The following is a 19,142-nucleotide window of genomic DNA, read 5'->3' as shown; positions in this document are numbered from 1 at the left end:
AATTTTTATTGTGAAGTTGATGAAAGCTCAGCTCAATCAGCCTTGAAATGGTGAAGCAAATGATGAAATAGAATATCGTTCAAGGCAGTTTGTGATTCCATGAAATGGCATGTCCTCCAGTCAGAATTAAATAATAACATTATTGAAATCTCAGCTTAGCTAGCCTCAAAATAATGAAGCATATTATGAAATAGAATGTAGCTCGAGGCAATTTGTGATTTCATCAAATAGCATGCCCTAGAGTCCAATTTTTATTGTAACACTGATGCCTATTCAGTCTTGAGATGATGAGGCATATGATGAAGTAGAATATCGTTCAAGGCAGTTTGTGATTCCATGAAATGGCATGTCCTCCAATCAGAATTAAATAATAACATTATTGAAATCTCAGCTTAGCTAGCCTCAAAATAATGAAGCATATGATGAAATAGAATGTAGCTCGAGGCAATTTGTGATTTCATCAAATAGCATGCCCTAGAGTCCAATTTTTATTGTAACACTGATGCCTATTCAGTCTTGAGATGATGAGGCATATGGTGAAGTAGAATATCGTTCAAGGCAGTTTGTGATTCCATAAAATGTCATGTCCTCCAGTAACATTGATGAAATCCCAGTTTAGCTTGCCTCAAAATGATGAAGCATATGATGAAATAGAATGTCGCTTGAGACAGTTTGAGATTTCATGAAATAGCATGCCTTCAATTCAATTTTTTGGAGACATTGATGAAAGCTTTTCATAAAATATCATGCCCTACAATACAATTTTTATTGTGAAGTTGATGAAAGCTCAGCTCAATCAGCCTTGAAATGGTGAAGCAAATGATGAAATAGAATATCGTTCAAGGCAGTTTGTGATTTCATGAAATGGGATGTTTTCTGGTGATGAAGCATATTATGAGGTGGAATGTCGCCTGAGGCCGTTTGTGACTTCATAAAATAACATGCCCTCCAATCCAATTTTTATTGTGAAGTTGATGAAAGCTCAGCTCAATCAGCCTTGAAATGGTGAAGCAAATGATGAAATAGAATATCTTTCAAGGCAGTTTGTGATTCCATGAAATGGGATGTTTTCTGGTGATGAAGCATATTATGAGGTGGAATGTCGCCTGAGGCCGTTTGTGACTTCATAAAATAACATGCCCTACAATCCAATTTTTATTGTGAAGTTGATGAAAGCTCAGCTCAATCAGCCTTGAAATGGTGAAGCAAATGATGAAATAGAATATCGTTCGAAGCAGTTTGTGATTCCATGAAATGGCATGTCCTCCAGTCAGAATTAAATAATAACATTATTGAAATCTCAGCTTAACTAGCCTCAAAATAATGAAGCATATTATGAAATAGAATGTAGCTCGAGGCAATTTGTGATTTCATCAAATAGCATGCCCTAGAGTCCAATTTTTATTGTAACACTGATGCCTATTCAGTCTTGAGATGATGAGGCATATGATGAAGTAGAATATCGTTCAAGACAGTTTGTGATTGCATGAAATGTCATGTCCTCCAGTAACATTGATGAAATCCCAGTTTAGCTTGCCTCAAAATGATGAAGCATATGATGAAATCGAATGTCGCTTGAAACAGTTTGAGATTTCATGAAATAGCATGCCTTCAATTTAATTTTTTGGAGACATTGATGAAAGCTTTTCATAAAATATCATGCCCTACAATCCAATTTTTGTGACATTGAAGAAAGCTCAGCTCAATCAGTCTTGAAATGATAAAGTAGAATATGTCGTTCAAGGCAGTTTGTAGTTCCATGAAATGAAATGGAAAAATTTAAAATAACATTATTGAAATCTCAGCTTAGCTAGCCTCAAAATAATGAAGTGGAATGTCGCTCGAGACAGTTTGTGATTTCACAAAATAGCATGCCCTCCAATCCAATTTTTATTGGGACATTGATGAAAGCTCAGCTTATTTAGCCTTGTAATGATGAAGCACACGATGAAGTAGAATGACGTTAAATGCTGTTTTATCATTTCATATAATAACATGCCTTCATTTCTGGCCGTCTTCATTGCCTGTACTAACATCGGTATCCAAATGACGTTTTTTTATGTTCAAAATAACTCAAGTCACTTACATTATTCGTCGTAACCAACGATTGCAAAAAAAACATATCACTCTCGTCATTCCTGACAGTTATGTCATTAGTCAAATACGTTCATATCACCGCGAACAATTACACAAAACACGGTGAGCGGAATATTTTTTTTATAAATTACCACCCGTATTGTGGCCGGTACTAGTCACCTGGACATCACTGCTAATGGCCCGACCGACTCGAAGGTGACGATGCAGTTTGGGCCTTAAAAACTCACTTGGCGTTTCTCACACTCCGTTAGTAACAGCAAACACGACTGTTCTTGCTAGTCGAGGGGATAACAGTCTAGGTAATCATCAATTTGTCATCCCATTGTTCGAGGGACATTAAATTTAGAGCTAGTCCAGTTTTCGGAATACGTGAAAAGTGCAAATCACTGAACTCTGATCTGCTGGTCATTTTTCACTTTAAGTGTGAACGGAACAACTAGAACCTCAGCCGTAGAATAAATCCAAAACGTGCACTGCCCTCAAACACCAGGCATATACAGCCTTTTCGATGTGGCGTCCTTACGAGATGAAACAGCTAATTCCTTACTTGAAATTCGCCTATTAAAATGCCTATTCAGACTAATTATAATTAGTTACATAAAATTGAAATTGCTCTGTAGTTTTTGATATCGCTAGAGTCGCTTTTTTTTAATATCGGACAAATTCGAGCCGTTTTCCACTGCTCAGGGAAGGCACAAGTTGATAAAATTAAGTTGAATATGCCTATTACAGGTATAGAGAGAACGTCGATACAGTCCTTTATGACAAGACTAGGAACATTGTCAATAGACATATAATTATATGTTTTTAGGGTTGTCGGGAAACGTTTTCTAGAAAATTTTCGCTAATTCACAACAGAGTAGGAATAGGACCTTTGTCACTGTTCATAGTTCTCATGTCACACTTTCGAAAGCATCTTAAAGACTAGTGTCATTTGCCGATCTCAACAATTTTAGATTGTGTTTATTTATTCTAGTACACTATCGGTCTACGGAATCACTTCGCTACACACTCACACTGATCATGGCATGCCACAGGGATCTGCTCTTGGGCCACTGTTCACCATTCATGTCAATGATTTATTCCATTACTTGTTTCCGGACATGTTCATTGCATTTGCTGGTAACATTTCATTAATAAAATCGCACTATAGTCGATTTGTAGGCAATGAACAAATGGCGACTACTGCATCTAGAGAGGAAGTGTGATTTGATGACAAATAAACGTATGAAAACGTATGAAAACAATTCGAATGGATGCACTGTTAAACTTCTGGGGATAACTCATTATGATGAATTGAAGTGGAATAGCCACCATCTATGTAATAAATTGAGTGGCCAACTCTTTTAGCTGCGTAAACTGAAAATATGTGGTCAAAGATGTGCTATGTCACTCTCTCTTCCATTCGCATATGAGCTATGGTACCATTTTATGGGGACATTCTAGTCAGGCATCAAGAGTATTCAAGTTGCAAAAGTGGGCATTGAGAATGATCGAAGGTACGCACTACCACCAACCTTGTAGACCACTTTCCATCAAAAACCGAATAATTCCACTTCCTAGCATATATTTACATCAAATTCTCATTGAATTGAACAGAAACAGAGGAAATCTAAAGTTGAACTCAGGCTTCCACAGCTATACCACCCGAAATAACACGACAGGTGAGGCCAAATAGGTTCAGACTGAAACTATCTTCCTCCAACTCTCCCAACGTAAATTTGTGCAATAAACTTAGTGAAGGCCTGACAAAGCTCAGCATGTATCTTTATAAGAAAAAAATTTAAAAAAACATTGACTGAACATTGCTTCTTTTCAATAGAAGAATATAAAATTGCAATGCCCATAATCGTTCCATATGTACTACTACACATTCAAGGTTTACAAATATATAATATTATATTTTTCTTCCCTACATTTATATGTGTACTATTACTGTTCATTATGTAATAGCGTATGATTTATCATACGCAGATATTGAATCCCGACATTTGATTGGTTGTAATTATATGGAACCATCAATAATAACCATTATTATTATTATGTAGTGAATAAAGTTCACTTTACTTCACTTTTTACTTTTTTGATCAACGAAATCGGATTTGAACTGAATTTCCTTTGAAACGAGTATCAATAGCTTGATCAGTCTGTCCAATATACTTTTGTTACAGTTCTTACATTTCATATGTCCCCGACTTTTCATATTCCAACATCTTGGTCTTCAGAGTTACCCAACATTTGAGTGAGCAAGCAGTTTTGAAAGCTGATTTCATGTTCAGCATCGTAAGTATACCTTGATTCATATGAAAGAACAATGAAATTTGAATCAAAGTTCATTTGAGAAGTCGAGGATCCTTCTTGAATTTACTTTCCTGATCAACTTATCCACTATATTTGAAAGATTAAAATTGATCAGCTTAGTCCCTGATATCGTATCTTTCTTTACTCAAGAAGAAGGTAAAACGGCTACAGACAAAAAGATGTTGTCTCGACATTATTTGTTTGAACGATGGTGGGAGCTATCAGGCGTATGAAGTACTGGTATTCTTTCTTTTGACATTGAATTCTAGACCTTGGTTATTCCTCTACTTCTGATAAGGAGTAATCAGGTTTCAGATTTTGATATATATGGGAAGACAACTCTGGACCTGACATAGGCCTCATCAGTGGATCCAGACTGAACCAATGCACTGTCGGCCTCAAATTTTCTTGCACAACAAGCCCAAGTAGTGAATATTACTAGAGTTCAATCCCAACACCAAATCGTTATTTTAACACCTCGACACATGTTTCGATCACCAAGTGATCATCTTCAAGAGGAATATCAAACTAAATATACGTACAATGTCATCATTATGTATACATACCATAGTTACCTCTTTTAGGTACCTGTGTCTTAAGTGTTTCAAATTAATTTCACAATGTTCCTCTTGAAGATGATCACTTGGTGATCGAAACACGTGTCGAGGTGTTGAAATAACGGTTTGGTGTTGGGAAAAAACTCCAGTAATATTCACTACTACACCAAAGGTTCCAAACAGTGCATCACAAGCCAAAGTAGGTATACACTAGAAGTTTTTCATTTCGTTTATAACTTCATTTTCGTCCAGAACATAATTTTGCAAAATTACTATATTTCTCTCAGGAAATATTTGTATTTGAAGATAGAAGAGAAAAACAATGTTTGTGTCAGTGACCAGAATTTATATTTACTTGTCGTTTTATTATTTAATAATTTAAATGGATGATGATTTTTTCCAAGAACTTTGCAATTCATTTAATTCAGGTACAGTGAAAATCTTCAAACCCACTGTTTCGCCCTGTATAAATCACTTCTGAAGAGCTCTGCTGTCAAAATCTCGTTTCCATTTGGAATTCTTTATTGAGAGGCAAATTGTAAAACAAACATAGACAAAAGCAAGTAAACCATTTATACCTTTGTCCTTCTATTTAAACTGTATTTCCATACAGGTGAAAATTAAATTAGACGCCACAGAAACTTGTTGTTGTCTTTAACGGTGATAATTGCTACTACCTGAGTTTCTGCTTGTTTTAGTGATGATCCATGATTACCACATATTATTTGGATAATTTACCCATGTTTACATATGGGTGTTGCATGAGATGAAATGATATGTTGAAGAATAAACTTTTCGTATTAGCTCCAACAGACTAGTTTTAAGAAAGGTCCCTACAACATTGAGATGAATTTTGCTGATGAATAAAAATAATATTAAAACGGGTGATTTTTTAAGAGGTATAGGATTTGATTCTCAAAACAACACAAAGAATTTGAAAAAATTGATGAAATCTTTATTGGAATCGATAGAATGATCAATATAATTTAATGTTTGAAGATGATTTCATGTAAATGTTGTCCGCGGCTCCGCTTTAGATGGCCCATGAGCAAGGTCCAATTTTGGCACACTCTCTCTAATATATCGACAAGTATTTCACGTATAAATGCTTCAATATTGGCTTCCAGGGCATCAGTCGTTGCTGGTTTATCCCTGTAGACATGAGTCTTAACATGACCCCACAAGAAATAATCCAAAGGCGTCAAATCACACGATCTAGGTGGCTAATTGACGGGGCCCAAACGTGAGATAAACTGTTCACCGAAAGCGGCTCTTAATTGGGCCATTGTTTCGCGTGCCGTGTGGCATGTGGCACCGTCATGGTGAAACCACACGTCGAGCATGTCCTATTCTTCCATTTTGGGCAACAAAAAGTCGTCAATCGTCATACCTTATCGCTCGCCATTCACAGTAACCACGGCCATTGTCGTCTTTGAAGAAGTACGGCCCGATGATGCCACGGACCCATAATCCACACCAAACAGTGACTTTTTCGGGATGCATCGGTAGCTTTTGCAATGCTCGTGGCTGGTCTTCACTCCAGATGCGGCAATTTTGCTTGTTAACGTATCCATTCAACCAGAAATGAGCCTCGTCGCTCAACACAATTTTTCGATAAAAATGTGGATCTTCCTCAAGCTTCGCCAGCGCCCATTCACCAAATGTTAGACGTTGTGGGAGGTCGTATGGCTTCAATTCTTGCACCAGCTGTATCTTATAAAGTTTTACATCCAAATCCTTTCACAAAATTTCCCACGTAGTGAAGTAACAGAGGCCCATTTGCTGCGAACGGTGGCGAATCGACATTTCACGGTCATCACGAATACTGGCGGATACAGCCGTAATATTTTCTTCGGTCCTCACTCTACTTATGCGAATTGGTGGTTCAATGTCCAATATTGTAAACTGGGTTCGAAATTTAGTCACAAGCTTCAAAATAGCTTTCTTAGTAGGCCGACGAAAGTGCCCATAAATTGGAGGAAGTGCACAATGCACTTTTTACAACGAGCATGAATTTTGATAAGAAAAAATCAATAATTTGCAAGCGTTGTTCATTCGTAAGTCAATTCATGGTTAAATTATAGACCAAACTGAACAAGTTTGACACAAGACACGATTCACGCGTGATCTGTCAAAAACAGTGTTGCCAAAAAGATACCAGCAAAAAGTCACTCATTACATAACTCATTTTTTCTAAAACAATATCAAGTTGTTACATGAATAAAAAAGAGTCAGGATGATATAATTTGATTAGAAATTGAAAAAGAAAACGAATCCTTTCACAATAATACACTTACGTCAAAGAATAACTCAATCATAAAAAATAGGGTATTTTTTTAGAATCGACTTCAATACTCGCTGACTGTCCTTTTGTGTCATCTATCGCCTGAAAATAGGTGTCTCAAAGTAGTAATTTGAGTTTTGGAAGAAGTGGAAATCGGCCGGAGCCATGTCAGGTGAGTACAGTGGCTGTTCGATGAAGTTTGCTGAGTTTTTAACCATTAATTCGTTCACCCGTGTCTCATCACCAGTTACAATGGGTTTTATGGATGAGGGTTGGAACTGACTCGTTCTAACATATCTGCAGCAACATTTAGGCGCCTAGTGTCTAAAAAATCGTTAAAATTGTACAAACTGATTGGTGAGACGTAGAAATTTCAGCAGCTATCTCTCTCAAATATAAACGACTATTTTCAGTCAACATTTCCTTTATTTTAGCGACCTTCTCAGTTGAGGATGTTGATGCCCAACCAGAGCAAGGCGAATTTTCTACCACATCTTTCAAATGCACATTTTCTGCGCTTCGGTACAACATTTAAAATACATTTTTTGTTCGATATTTTTATCCATCGTGAAAATCGCAAATTCACTAATTGTTTCATTTTTGATTTATATCATACACACTCGATAAAATCTTTCTCTGTATTTATATCCTGGACCCGGATATCACGCAGGTAGCTATAGCTGCCTACGTGGTCATGTTAGATGTAGCCTGGGAATTCTAGGTCTTCTAACTGGAACCACAAATGTACAGTTGGCTCCTGCTGTTGACTCCGTGCGTATGTGTTGTTTCCTGCTTTCGGCAATGAAGTGTTGCCCATTTTTACACTTGGCTGCACCGCGCTGATGAGGCAAATAGTCAGAAACACGTGTCCGCGGTTTGCACCTCCTTTTGGAGTGTTGTGTCCACTAATTGTTTCATTTTTGATTTTGATAATCTTAGCGACTGGAGAAATGTACAGCAAAATGGATTAATGGGATCTCTCAGTCAAAAAATCAAAAATTAAAACTCTGCTCTACCTTGCCAAGCTTTCGCTTCTAATGGGAAGCTTCTTCAGGGCTTATAATTTATTGAGTTGTTAGGATTTTCCCCATTGAAAAACATTACAAATCAAAATCAATCATACTCACAGTAAAAATGAGTTAAAAATAATAAATTGAACATATATATGCTGCCATCTGGCCAAACGATCTCTTAAATGACCTGTTGTCAAAGGTTGCATTTGGGCTCTATGGTCAATATGAATTTAAAATTTGTTTCCCTTCGTGTATTTCAAGCGGAATAGAATTGTGTGCGAAGAGATTGGTAGAATCCAATCTCGTAAACAAATCAATAAAAATATTATCAGACAGTCCAGCGGCATTGGATTTTATTGGAAATTTTATGCTTGCATAGGAGCAATTTTTTAAACAAATAGTTCATATCTCATAAACGGTCAGAGATAGTTATAGGACATAGCTGATCAAAGTTGTTCACATTGGTTGGCTGAATTGAAAAATTTAATAACATACAGGGTGTTGCATTTGAAAAAAATCAGTTATGGTCGTTTATCAAAGATAAAAATTGAGACGTATTTTTCAGACACTCTGTATAGAATAAGATTTCAGTTCCACCATATCTTAAGTTCCAAGTTGATGTCTGTTACATGTAGATGTGGCAACACTGCGGTGACGAAGATATTTTCAAACGATAGATCACAATCATTTACATCGGTTACCAAAATTTTAAACTCTCATCTTTTTTTGGTCTCTAGATACATCTAATAGACCATCGAATATGGAATACCCTGTATATTAGTTATTTTGAGGTATCCTAGTAGATTGTTGTCGATGAAGAAGAAGAGATTAGAATACATGTATACATAAAGAAAAAAATATAGTTACTGGAGAATTATCTAGATATTTATTTACAAATATACACACATCGGAAAAGTCTAAGGATATTTTTAAAAATGGCAATGATTTTTTTTAGATCGCTTTAGGGAAAAAAAATTGACGGGTGATTATTAAACGAATGTAACTTACAACAAAATTTATTAAATGGTCAAAACTACTGAGTGCGCATATAAGCAAAACTAAAAAAAATATGGCTCTTCTTTGGCACCCCGAAAAAAAAATCATAATACAAAAAAAATTGGAATCAGTACAAAGTATGGCCTCCACGCTGGTTTATTACGGCCCTACATCTATCGTGCATCGACAAAATGAGATCGTCAATGCCTTGTTGAGGTACATTTGCCCATTCAGCGATTAAAAGCTCTCTCAATTGAAACGTTGTGTGAATGTTCCCCATATGCGGAGTAATTCTTCGTTGAAGCATGTCCCACACATGCTCGATGGGATTCAGGTCCGGTGATTGTGCTGGCCATTACAATACATCAACTCCTTCGTTGGTGAGCCAGTCAGTCACTAGACGCGCGACATGTGGACGAGCATTATCGTGCATTAGGTGGAAGTTTTCACCAACAGCACCAGCAAACGGACGGACGATAAGTGGAAGAATGGTGTCGAGGTACTGTCGAGCTGTGAGGGAGCGATTTGGAAAAACGAGATCGGTTCTGCCGCCGATCATGATTCCGCCCCATAGCATTACTGTACTACCTCTGTATGTGTGGACTTCCTGGACGTGTCTCAAACGTTCATTATTTCCAGGTCGTCTCCACAGTCTTACTCGACGAGAATTCGGATGAAATTCAAATCTGGATTCGTCTGTAAACAAAACTGTGGCCCAATCATTTGCATCCCAGTTTTGATGTTCTTGACACCACTCTAATCTTCTACGATTGCCTCTCGACAAAGGTGGACATCTAAGTGGCCTTCTGTTGTGCAGATCTGCTTCATGCAGTCGATTTCTGACAGTATCACGGCCAATGGTTACCGGGTGCGTCTGATGTAACACGTTAACCAACTCAGGTGCTGTGATTGTCGGTTGTCTTCTTGCGGTTAAGACCAAAAATCGGTCTTGAACTGCAGTTGTAGCGCGTCCTCGCCCTGGATGTTGTTCGGCTGGACTGCCAGTTTCACTAAAACGCCGCCACAATCGACTGATAACACTTTGGGAGACCCCAAACGAAGAGCTACATCATTTTGTCGCATGCCACCTTCAAGAAGCCCTACAGCTCTATTCATCTCAGCCAATGGTAGGTGATGGCGTTCCATGTTAAAGCACAATATTTCCAGTTTAATTGCTGAGCAAGAACTGCATAGAATGTACAAACTCGACACTTTCAGATTATTCATTTCAGCCGAAAACCTACAGTTTGTAAAAAACTTGATAAAAGATTAGTTACCGTTTTTGCAGGCTTTGTTCAACCCATAGAAATCTACAGGGTGGTCGAGTCTACCAATTTAATCGAAATTAAACGACCTCATGCATTTATTTTTATGATATTTAGTATGTTATAAAAATATCCCTAGACTTTTCCGATGTGTGTATTTATACATTTGGAACCTCCTTAAGCTTATCGTAGACTACTATCTAGCATCCCTGTAAATTTCAAACAAAATGTGATGAAGCACTAGAACTTTAACTCACTACTGTCCCGACACAATATATTCATAATGAAAACGTACGTCTTATTACAATACCGGCAAGGAAATGTGAAATGGAAACGCGTAACGCAGGGGGTTTGTTTGAATCGTTAGAACCCTTTGTTGAGAGTGATATATCGCTGAGGATTGTCCTGCAAGGTGCTGCTTTTCGGTCTCACAATGGCCTTATGTATTACACCGGTTCTTTGTTGAGGACACTTTTAGGTTTTTTCATCGCTCGGAGCGTTGTCTGCTTTTCTGAATTCACCTCGTTGAAAAAATGCTTTTTCATTTATTCATAGACTTTTAAATTTCTGATTACTGCCTTGCAGTGATAGCTGCAGAGAAAGATAGAGGACGAATCTCGTTCTGCAATCGAAGTTGAAGCTTGACTTTGTAATGGTCCGCCTTCAGGAGCCTCATTGTTAGTCAATAAAACAAAACGTCACGAATCTACACATATTCAGTATAAACTGGAAACTGGTTTCATTTCTTGACATTCATCTCTGGGTCTATAGTACCCGAAAAATCTGTAAATTGTTTGACATGGTGATAGAACTATCACTTTCCAAGTCTACATACGTTAACCACTGATACTTAACCTTGCGATATGTGACACTGAATAAAGTTTGAATACCTACGATTTTGAATATACGATGAAGAAAAATAGCTTTTGTCTGATTTCTACTACGATTTTAATTTGTTACCACCGGTTTCGGTTTGTTACACTATTTTGTTACTTGAAAACGGTGTAACGAACCGAAACCGGTCATAACGAAATCATAGTAGTAATCAGACAAAAGCTATTTTTCTTTATCCTATAATCAATATGAATTTCTACAAAACAAATCGAATAAGTTTGAACCACCTACAATCTCAATGTAAAATTCTGGATAACTGTATAAAGAAAGTTTGTAATTGAGCCTAGCAAAAGACTAGCAAATTTTCCATCTACGTTGACTCCATAATCTGTAGAAGGCTACTGCTAGTCGATATTGTGATCACCAATTTGGTGGATTGAGTTAAAAATTCATTGCCTTCGCAAGTAAAATATCTATGTGTCATTTGGAGTTAGATGCAACATAAAAATCCAGTGATTTTTTGTGATGTTAGCTGAAACCATCACAGTGTTTTATAGTAATAATATAATAATAAGTTTATTCGCATAAAAAAATAAAATCTTACAAAACAAAATAACACATGTTAAAAACAAATAAACAGAAAAATCACAGAAGCAGTTCAAACTGCAAGTAAACGATATAATGCAACCTACCTTATAATATAGTTAGGGAGCTAACTAATTTTGGTAATAATAATCATTTCTGATTATATATCTTCAAAATACAAATTGTTATCCATCAAAAAACTTTGTATTTCATCTGTTCTCGAATTGTTATTCGGTACTTTGATGAGCTGTCGCTAATGATAGGAGGCGCTGTTAGCAACTATTACACTATTCGCATCCAAATTTCGGATTGATCGGTTTTCAAACCATTCCTCAAAAATTAGCTTCAATGTTCTTATGATAATTATTATTGCAGTTCTCGAATTTTCTTCCCCATAATTTCAAAAAATTCAAATTCGGAATCCATTCTTTACTTACTCCGCAATGCACAAAAATTAGTGGCGGTCCTTTATTCGCAAGCGTGTTAGGCGTACACATTCTCGAACCATCAGTCCACCCTTTCGTAACTGTGTCGTGAGTGTCATACCAAGTTTCGTCCAAAAAGGAAATTTGCCGTTGTTCTTGTCTATATTTAATTATTTGTTCTAAGTATTTGTTACGCAATTCCACTGTTCTTCTGCTTTCCATAACTGCTTGACGTTTGTTTATTATTTTACATCTGAATCCTAGTTTCAATGATTTTATTAGATGAACATCTGAAGGTTTTGGTAATCCTGTATCACATCGCGTCTTGCGTTCATAAGGTTTGTTTTCGACTATTTTACGTACAGTTGAGACAGGAATTTAGGTCAAATCTGATGTTGCTTGTAATAGTTTGTTTCCCTCGAAACCAAACTTGAGATGCAGATTCTAATATACATTGAAACATACTCTCTGTGTTTCAATATTAAAATGCATCCGAATCTTATTCACTGACATCTCTTTTTCGCATTGTTCGGCATCGGAAAAAGTTTGCGTTGTTATCACACTCGTTATTACTATTAGTACTTGTCCAAGGACGCCACATTTCAAACAGATAACAAAATTCCCAAGTAATTATAACTGCACCAATATCAAATTTCAACACTCAAATCGCGATCAGTTCCTGAACTGAACATTGACGACACAACGGCGATACTCATCCCCACATTCTATTCGTCACCGTAACATGACATAACAAATTTAATTTTATGACTCTTCAGCCAATCATAAAACTCGGTCAGTAAAAATTATCCAATACGAACCGCCAATTATTCAGTCCACGTGAACTAGTTCGCAGCGGCATTATTTCTCTGTATTGGTTTTTTTGGCCTTTGAGATGCCGATAGCTTCAAGTATTCACAATAAAGGTCACTTCGACTATACTATACATGTAGAGTAAATTTTATACTTCGGTAAATGACACAATCAGGAGGTAAATGACAATCAAGGGGTACCCTTTTTTGCAAAATACTCACTAAGAATTCATCATATTGCTAAAAATATTACGTCCCGTCTTGGAATCCACGAAGTTAAAGAATTTTTGAATTTTCTAAATTATTCAATATTCTGAATCTCATGAGGTATTTGCTTATATATTTTTGGTGCTAGGTAATTCACACTTCGTTGTCCAATCGTTTTGTTTCATCGGGGTGAAAATATAGAATCATTCTTTCTTGTATTATGAGCATGTTCATAAACTTGTAATATCATTTTTTTATTTTTAATGAGTAATAATATTTTCATGCAGAAAAGTTGTCTGATGTCCATGATTTGAACTTCTTCATATAAGAGATCACTGCTATAGCCACGTTTCTTGGCAAATATTAGATTTGGAATCCATTTTTGAACCACATTTACGTTTTCTCTAAAACAATCACCAACCATATCCCCCCTATCCTAAAATTCCGTATGTTATATGTGATTGTAGTAGCGAGAAATAAATCATTTTTAATTGTCTAATGTTCATAAATTTTTTGAGATATCTAAATCACTGCAGAAACCCTCTTAATTTTTTGAGAAGTTGTTGCATATGAAAATTCATAGGTCGATCTATCGTGACACCAAGGTATTTCACAGATTTTGCTGAAGGAATTTGTTTGTTCAAGCCTACTTTAATAGGGCCTAATTTCGGTAATCCGCTAATATAACATGTAAGTACCAAGTTTTTTGTGATTAACAGTTAATTTACTGAACTGGAACCATTTCATTAGGTTAAGGTTAAATTGAAAAACAGCATAAGCTGAACTTTGCCTTTCATCGATTGTTACACTGTGTTTAATTTGTAATTATTCGATGAATAAAGCCGATCATTATTATTATTATTATTATTAGGAAAATCATCTTCAAATGTTTGTTTCATATTTTGTCAAGTTGGAGAAGTGTACAAAATGGCAGTATCATTAGCGAAACTGATAGTTTGACCAGTGGTATTTAAAGAAAACAGACTATTCATATAGATAGTGAAAAGAAGCACAGTACTTTGAGGAACACCATAGATCTCAGTTCTGGGAACACTTAGGACACCATCAATTTCAACACTTTGTTTACGATCTGATAAATAACTGGACAAAACATTGTATGTATTCCCACGGATACTATAATCATTCAGCTTTCGTAAAAGGGTTTTATGACATACAGTATCAAAGTCCCTGTTGGTAAGGATGCATTTCAAAGTTATGCACAATATCACAGCATGAAACAACAAAATTACTGAGTTAAACCCTACCTGCGCCGGTGCTCCGAGCCCAGCGGACATGGCTGCTGCAGATTGCTGAGCTGCCGCAGCTGCGGCTGCCATAGAAGCTGCACTCAAGGAACCGTAGGCTGCTGAAGGGCTGTAGTACGGTCCCATTGACTGACCCATACCGCTTGCCGCCATACCTGAAACAGACATACGGTTCTATTGAAGTTTCGCTTTGGAAAAAACGACCTTATTCACTCTGACGAATGAAGAAGTTTTTATCAATTATTAGATTTTTCACTAGAATCAGGACAGCTGAAACATTCAAGGATAATCAGCTACTTTCCAACTCATGGATTTCTGTTATGGAATCTTCATTACGTACACCATAGTAAAAATCAACCAGAAAGTCCACTTCCACTACTTTCATTCATAAATTCACAAAGTTTGCACTGATCTCGAAACGAAGTGTGGAGCCAATTTTGTTCTTTCACCATAGGCGTGCGCTCATATAAAAACGAAATTTAAGGTTATTATAGAATATTTTGTGATAAATTACTTATAACCAACTACAAAAACTAAGAACATAATAACAAGAGCGAATAAACTAAACACAATATCAATTTCCGATAGTTTATTATAACTAATCCGATGCCCGTGGGACAGTCAAATCCTTCAATACTACAGCACTAAACAAGGCAGAGGACTTTGTTTCAGATCCCTGAACATGAAGTTTACATATGAAATTGAAAACATCGAGTAATCACCATTCTTGGGTGAATTCGTGATCAGAAGTAACTAAGATCTACAATTTGATGTCTAAAGGAAGAATATATTTCTGATAGCTCCCAATATTGTCCACTACACAACATGGTAGGACTAAACTTTCTTGCCACACGCTTGGTACGTTTGCTTTGAATAAAGACAGATACAATATTGAAAAAAATGTTTCCAGGGACATAGCTTAAAGCAATTAGTATCTTTCAAATAGAGTAGATAATTTATTTAAGAAAAATGGAACTTGATATATGATACATTAACGAATTAGACCACGATTGGAAAATTAAAAATCGAAAATATTTGAAACAAGCTATGAGGACTGCGATAATAAATATATATAGTTTCACAGAACACTTAGCACATATCGGATTTCGAAGACCAGAGAAATCAATTGTAACTCAACACGCTTTAAAGAAAGCACATATAAATAATAAGATCGGTACATGACACTAGATTTTTCGATGCTTTCGAAAGTCTGGCAAAGTGTGGGATTGGGACTATGAACAGTGACGGGGGCTCCATTCCAAACAGTTATATGATAAAATTAGCGGGAACTTACATCAATACTACATCTAGTTTTCTATGTGTAGCAATAAGTTCAATTAAGATGAGATTCAACCGATCGATACAAGTTGTGTAATTTATTCGATATGAAAATCGGTGAATTAAATGTGAGAAGAGGTCAGCTGAAGGCTGGCGATTCTTTGGAACTATTATTTTCAGAAGTACTAGAATTGCATTCTCGTTTACAAAAATTTGAAGATCCATCTGACCATTCCGATGGTCAGAATTCAATGTGAGCTAGAAACTGAATTGGGTGAGAGTGTAACTGACGTTGAAGATGTTATAATTCTTTGATTAGGAGATCAAGTTATATCACTTATATATTTTAGTAATACATTATCTGAAGCTAATTCGATTGTTCATACTAGACATGTAATAAAATCGATATTTAATCATATTAATGCTCCATCTGATAATGCTGTCCCGAGTAATGTACTGTACTGTACTGTACTGTAATGTGCTGTACCATCAAACAATATTTTTGCAAGCAATCACCATCATCCAGATACCAGCCTATTTCATAGATTTTGTGAGTTTTCTGACTGCCAAAAAGAATGGAAAAGAATGGCGCTGGTCCTAATGGATCTCCTTGTACTCCACTCTCACGTGAAATTGAATGTCACCATGATTGAGATAACTTTTGAATTCTTAACATTTGATCAAGAAATGGAGAGAGATTAGGATGCGAATCTGTTATTGTTTCCAATAATATTCTTATGGGTACAGTTTTTAATGCATTTCTGAATCCACTTTCAGGAGAATGTTTGAAAACGGGTTGGGATGTTGATATGTGATCTTCTCACAGCATGAGCAACATCCTCACAGCTTCCAGGTGTACCAACGCCCAATTGGGTTGAACGAAGCAAATTAGATTTTTTATGATATTGAAACACTACAATTTCACAACATGACGATGGTAAAATTTGCCTAGAGCAATTGGCTAAATTCTTTTCAAGTGCACAAAGCGATGTTCCATGTAAAATAGGACATATTTGAGTCTTGATTTCAACCAGACTAACAGGTCAGAGAATATAGAGGTTCATCCCCAGAGAATCCGGCACTGTGACTCAATAAATCTTGTGTGTGAGATGGTTGAAGAGAATCCAGACCTCCGACAGAAACAACTCGGAATGATCCAATAGGTTTCAAAACAACAGAATTGGTAACTTGTAGAGGGGCAGCAATAGGTGTCGTTATTATAAATGCTTCACCGATCGAAGCAGGAAGATTTCAATAAATAACCTATTGGGATCATCATTAGAGACAGTACTCAATATTGTCATTGTGTGGAAAATAAGCTTCTTCAATTGGAACTGTGTATGGTTCAGATGGTAGCATTAGAACAGTTTGTAGAGAGTAATATGCAGTAGGTATCTTTTGTTCAGGTTTAACCATGAAGAAATTCGGAATATAGGGCTCATTTTGTCTTACTATAACTGTATCTCATACATGCATTTTGAAGGCTATTCCTGTCCCTGGATTTTAATGAAGGTCTGAATATTATAAAGTTATATGCAGGATCAGACAGAATTAAAGAGCCACACAATCGGAGTTCAATATTTCCGTTAGGAATATTCTAGTGCATATACAGCATTTTCAGCTTTCAATAAGCATTTTTCAATAGATAACTCATATGCATGTCAAATCTCAGGTTAAGATCAATATACACACCTGAAGTTTTATTATTAGAAGTTTTGAGTTACCATTCGTGAGCCTTCACGAACACTCAGTATAACCTTGTTTGTTCTTGCAATTATAAATGGCTGTAGAGTTCCGTTATCTTATCGTTCGATTTGTTCATTGTGTGGACGTCAATTAGTATTTTTCAGCGACTGTATACATGGTAACTAGATAATATAATATATTAATAAAAATGACACATGAAATGCTATTATAGAAACTGCATATGATTATACCATTAACAAATAATGAATTTAATGCAACAGCGCACAAAATACAGACTATTGTAATTATGTTGCCTATTCAAAGCATTCCTCTTCAATGAAAAAGTATTGAGTTATCCTTCAAACAAATTAATCTGTTGGAGAAATAATTGATGTTTTTTGTGCGGATTTCTAAAGAATTCTCGAGGGAAATATCGATATAACAGACAGAGTTTCCTTCACACCGGTGAGTCTATATCGAATTTAATTAAAACTTCTCGGAGTTCCAGGATATAAACTTTTAATTGGTGCTGAAATGTCGACAAAAATTTGTCGTACAAGTGTTAATGCCATTGTCCAATTAGTACAAAGGCTTGCGACTAACTTAATGACTTTGTTGAAATAAAATTTTATTGTCCTGTTTGCTTACATCTTCCGACAAAGATTTTACGCATCAACAACGGGAAATATAATCGAATAAAAGGAATGTCATGAATAGATTACACGATAATCTTGAGTTATACTCAATGGTAGGAACCAATCTAGTTAGTTCAAACGTTTATTTTCACTAATATTGTTTCGAAATGATAGGAAAACTACTGGTTTGAGAGGAAGTTTGAGGAAACGGCGTTCATAACAAATATTCAATTAAAGACTGGCTTATATCTCAAATATAAACTACACAAAATGAATATGGAGACACATCCTTAAAATCCAATAAGTAAAAAAAATGGTGTGTACTCCGTACTAATTCTCATCATGTTCCATTCGGTTGTTGTTTACTTTTTTTACTTCTTTTTGTACTTTTAGCTACAAAATCATTAATATGAAAAATTCTGTATTTAGTTTCACTTTATTTTAGTTCGTGATAGGTATTAAATTTTAAAATTTAAACAATGAATAAATTGATGGGTGTAGCCGTTACTATGTGGTAGGAGATCATGATGAAAAGAGAAATGAATGTTGATGTATTGGGTAGAAGGAGGATACGTAGAGTGTACCTCAACGAATTTAAAGTTGCTAGAGCAGTGCCATTGATCAAAGTAGGGTATTCAAGGCGTCGGATAGCCCAAAAGCTTAATGTGAGTCATTCTGCGGTTTCCAGAGCCTGGAATCGCTACCAAATTTGCGGCATAGTAAAAAGAGCTCCTTATCCCAATTGACAAAGGACAACAACCCGCATAGAATATCGTTTGTTACAACTTTGGGCAATTAGGGGTCGCACCGATTCTGCTAGAAAACTGCAAAATCGCCTTGTATAAGCTACGGGAACGCGAATTTAGAACCAAACGATTCGAAACGAAACCGACTTCACGAAGTAC

The 19,142-nt window shown here is 36.1% G+C and overlaps 1 protein-coding gene across 1 annotated transcript in view; it reads right to left on the bottom strand.

Moving 5' to 3' along the window:
* Positions 1–19,142, bottom strand: part of Sox21b (SRY-box transcription factor sox21b) — a 113,112-nt gene that overhangs the window by 12,567 nt on the left and 81,403 nt on the right. Inside the window, exon 4 of the mRNA XM_074171075.1 lies at positions 14,639–14,793. Coding sequence (XP_074027176.1) covers positions 14,639–14,793 — 155 coding nt within the window. The remainder of the gene's footprint in view (positions 1–14,638; positions 14,794–19,142) is intronic.

This window comes from Leptinotarsa decemlineata, unplaced genomic scaffold (genome assembly GCF_025532065.1).
Source record: "Leptinotarsa decemlineata unplaced genomic scaffold, Ldec_3_MD MMD2_tig00000008_RagTag_RagTag, whole genome shotgun sequence".
NCBI lineage: Eukaryota > Metazoa > Arthropoda > Insecta > Coleoptera > Chrysomelidae > Leptinotarsa > Leptinotarsa decemlineata.
The sequence above is the reverse complement of the archived record's forward strand: the minus strand, read 5'-3'. Positions and strand labels throughout refer to the sequence as shown.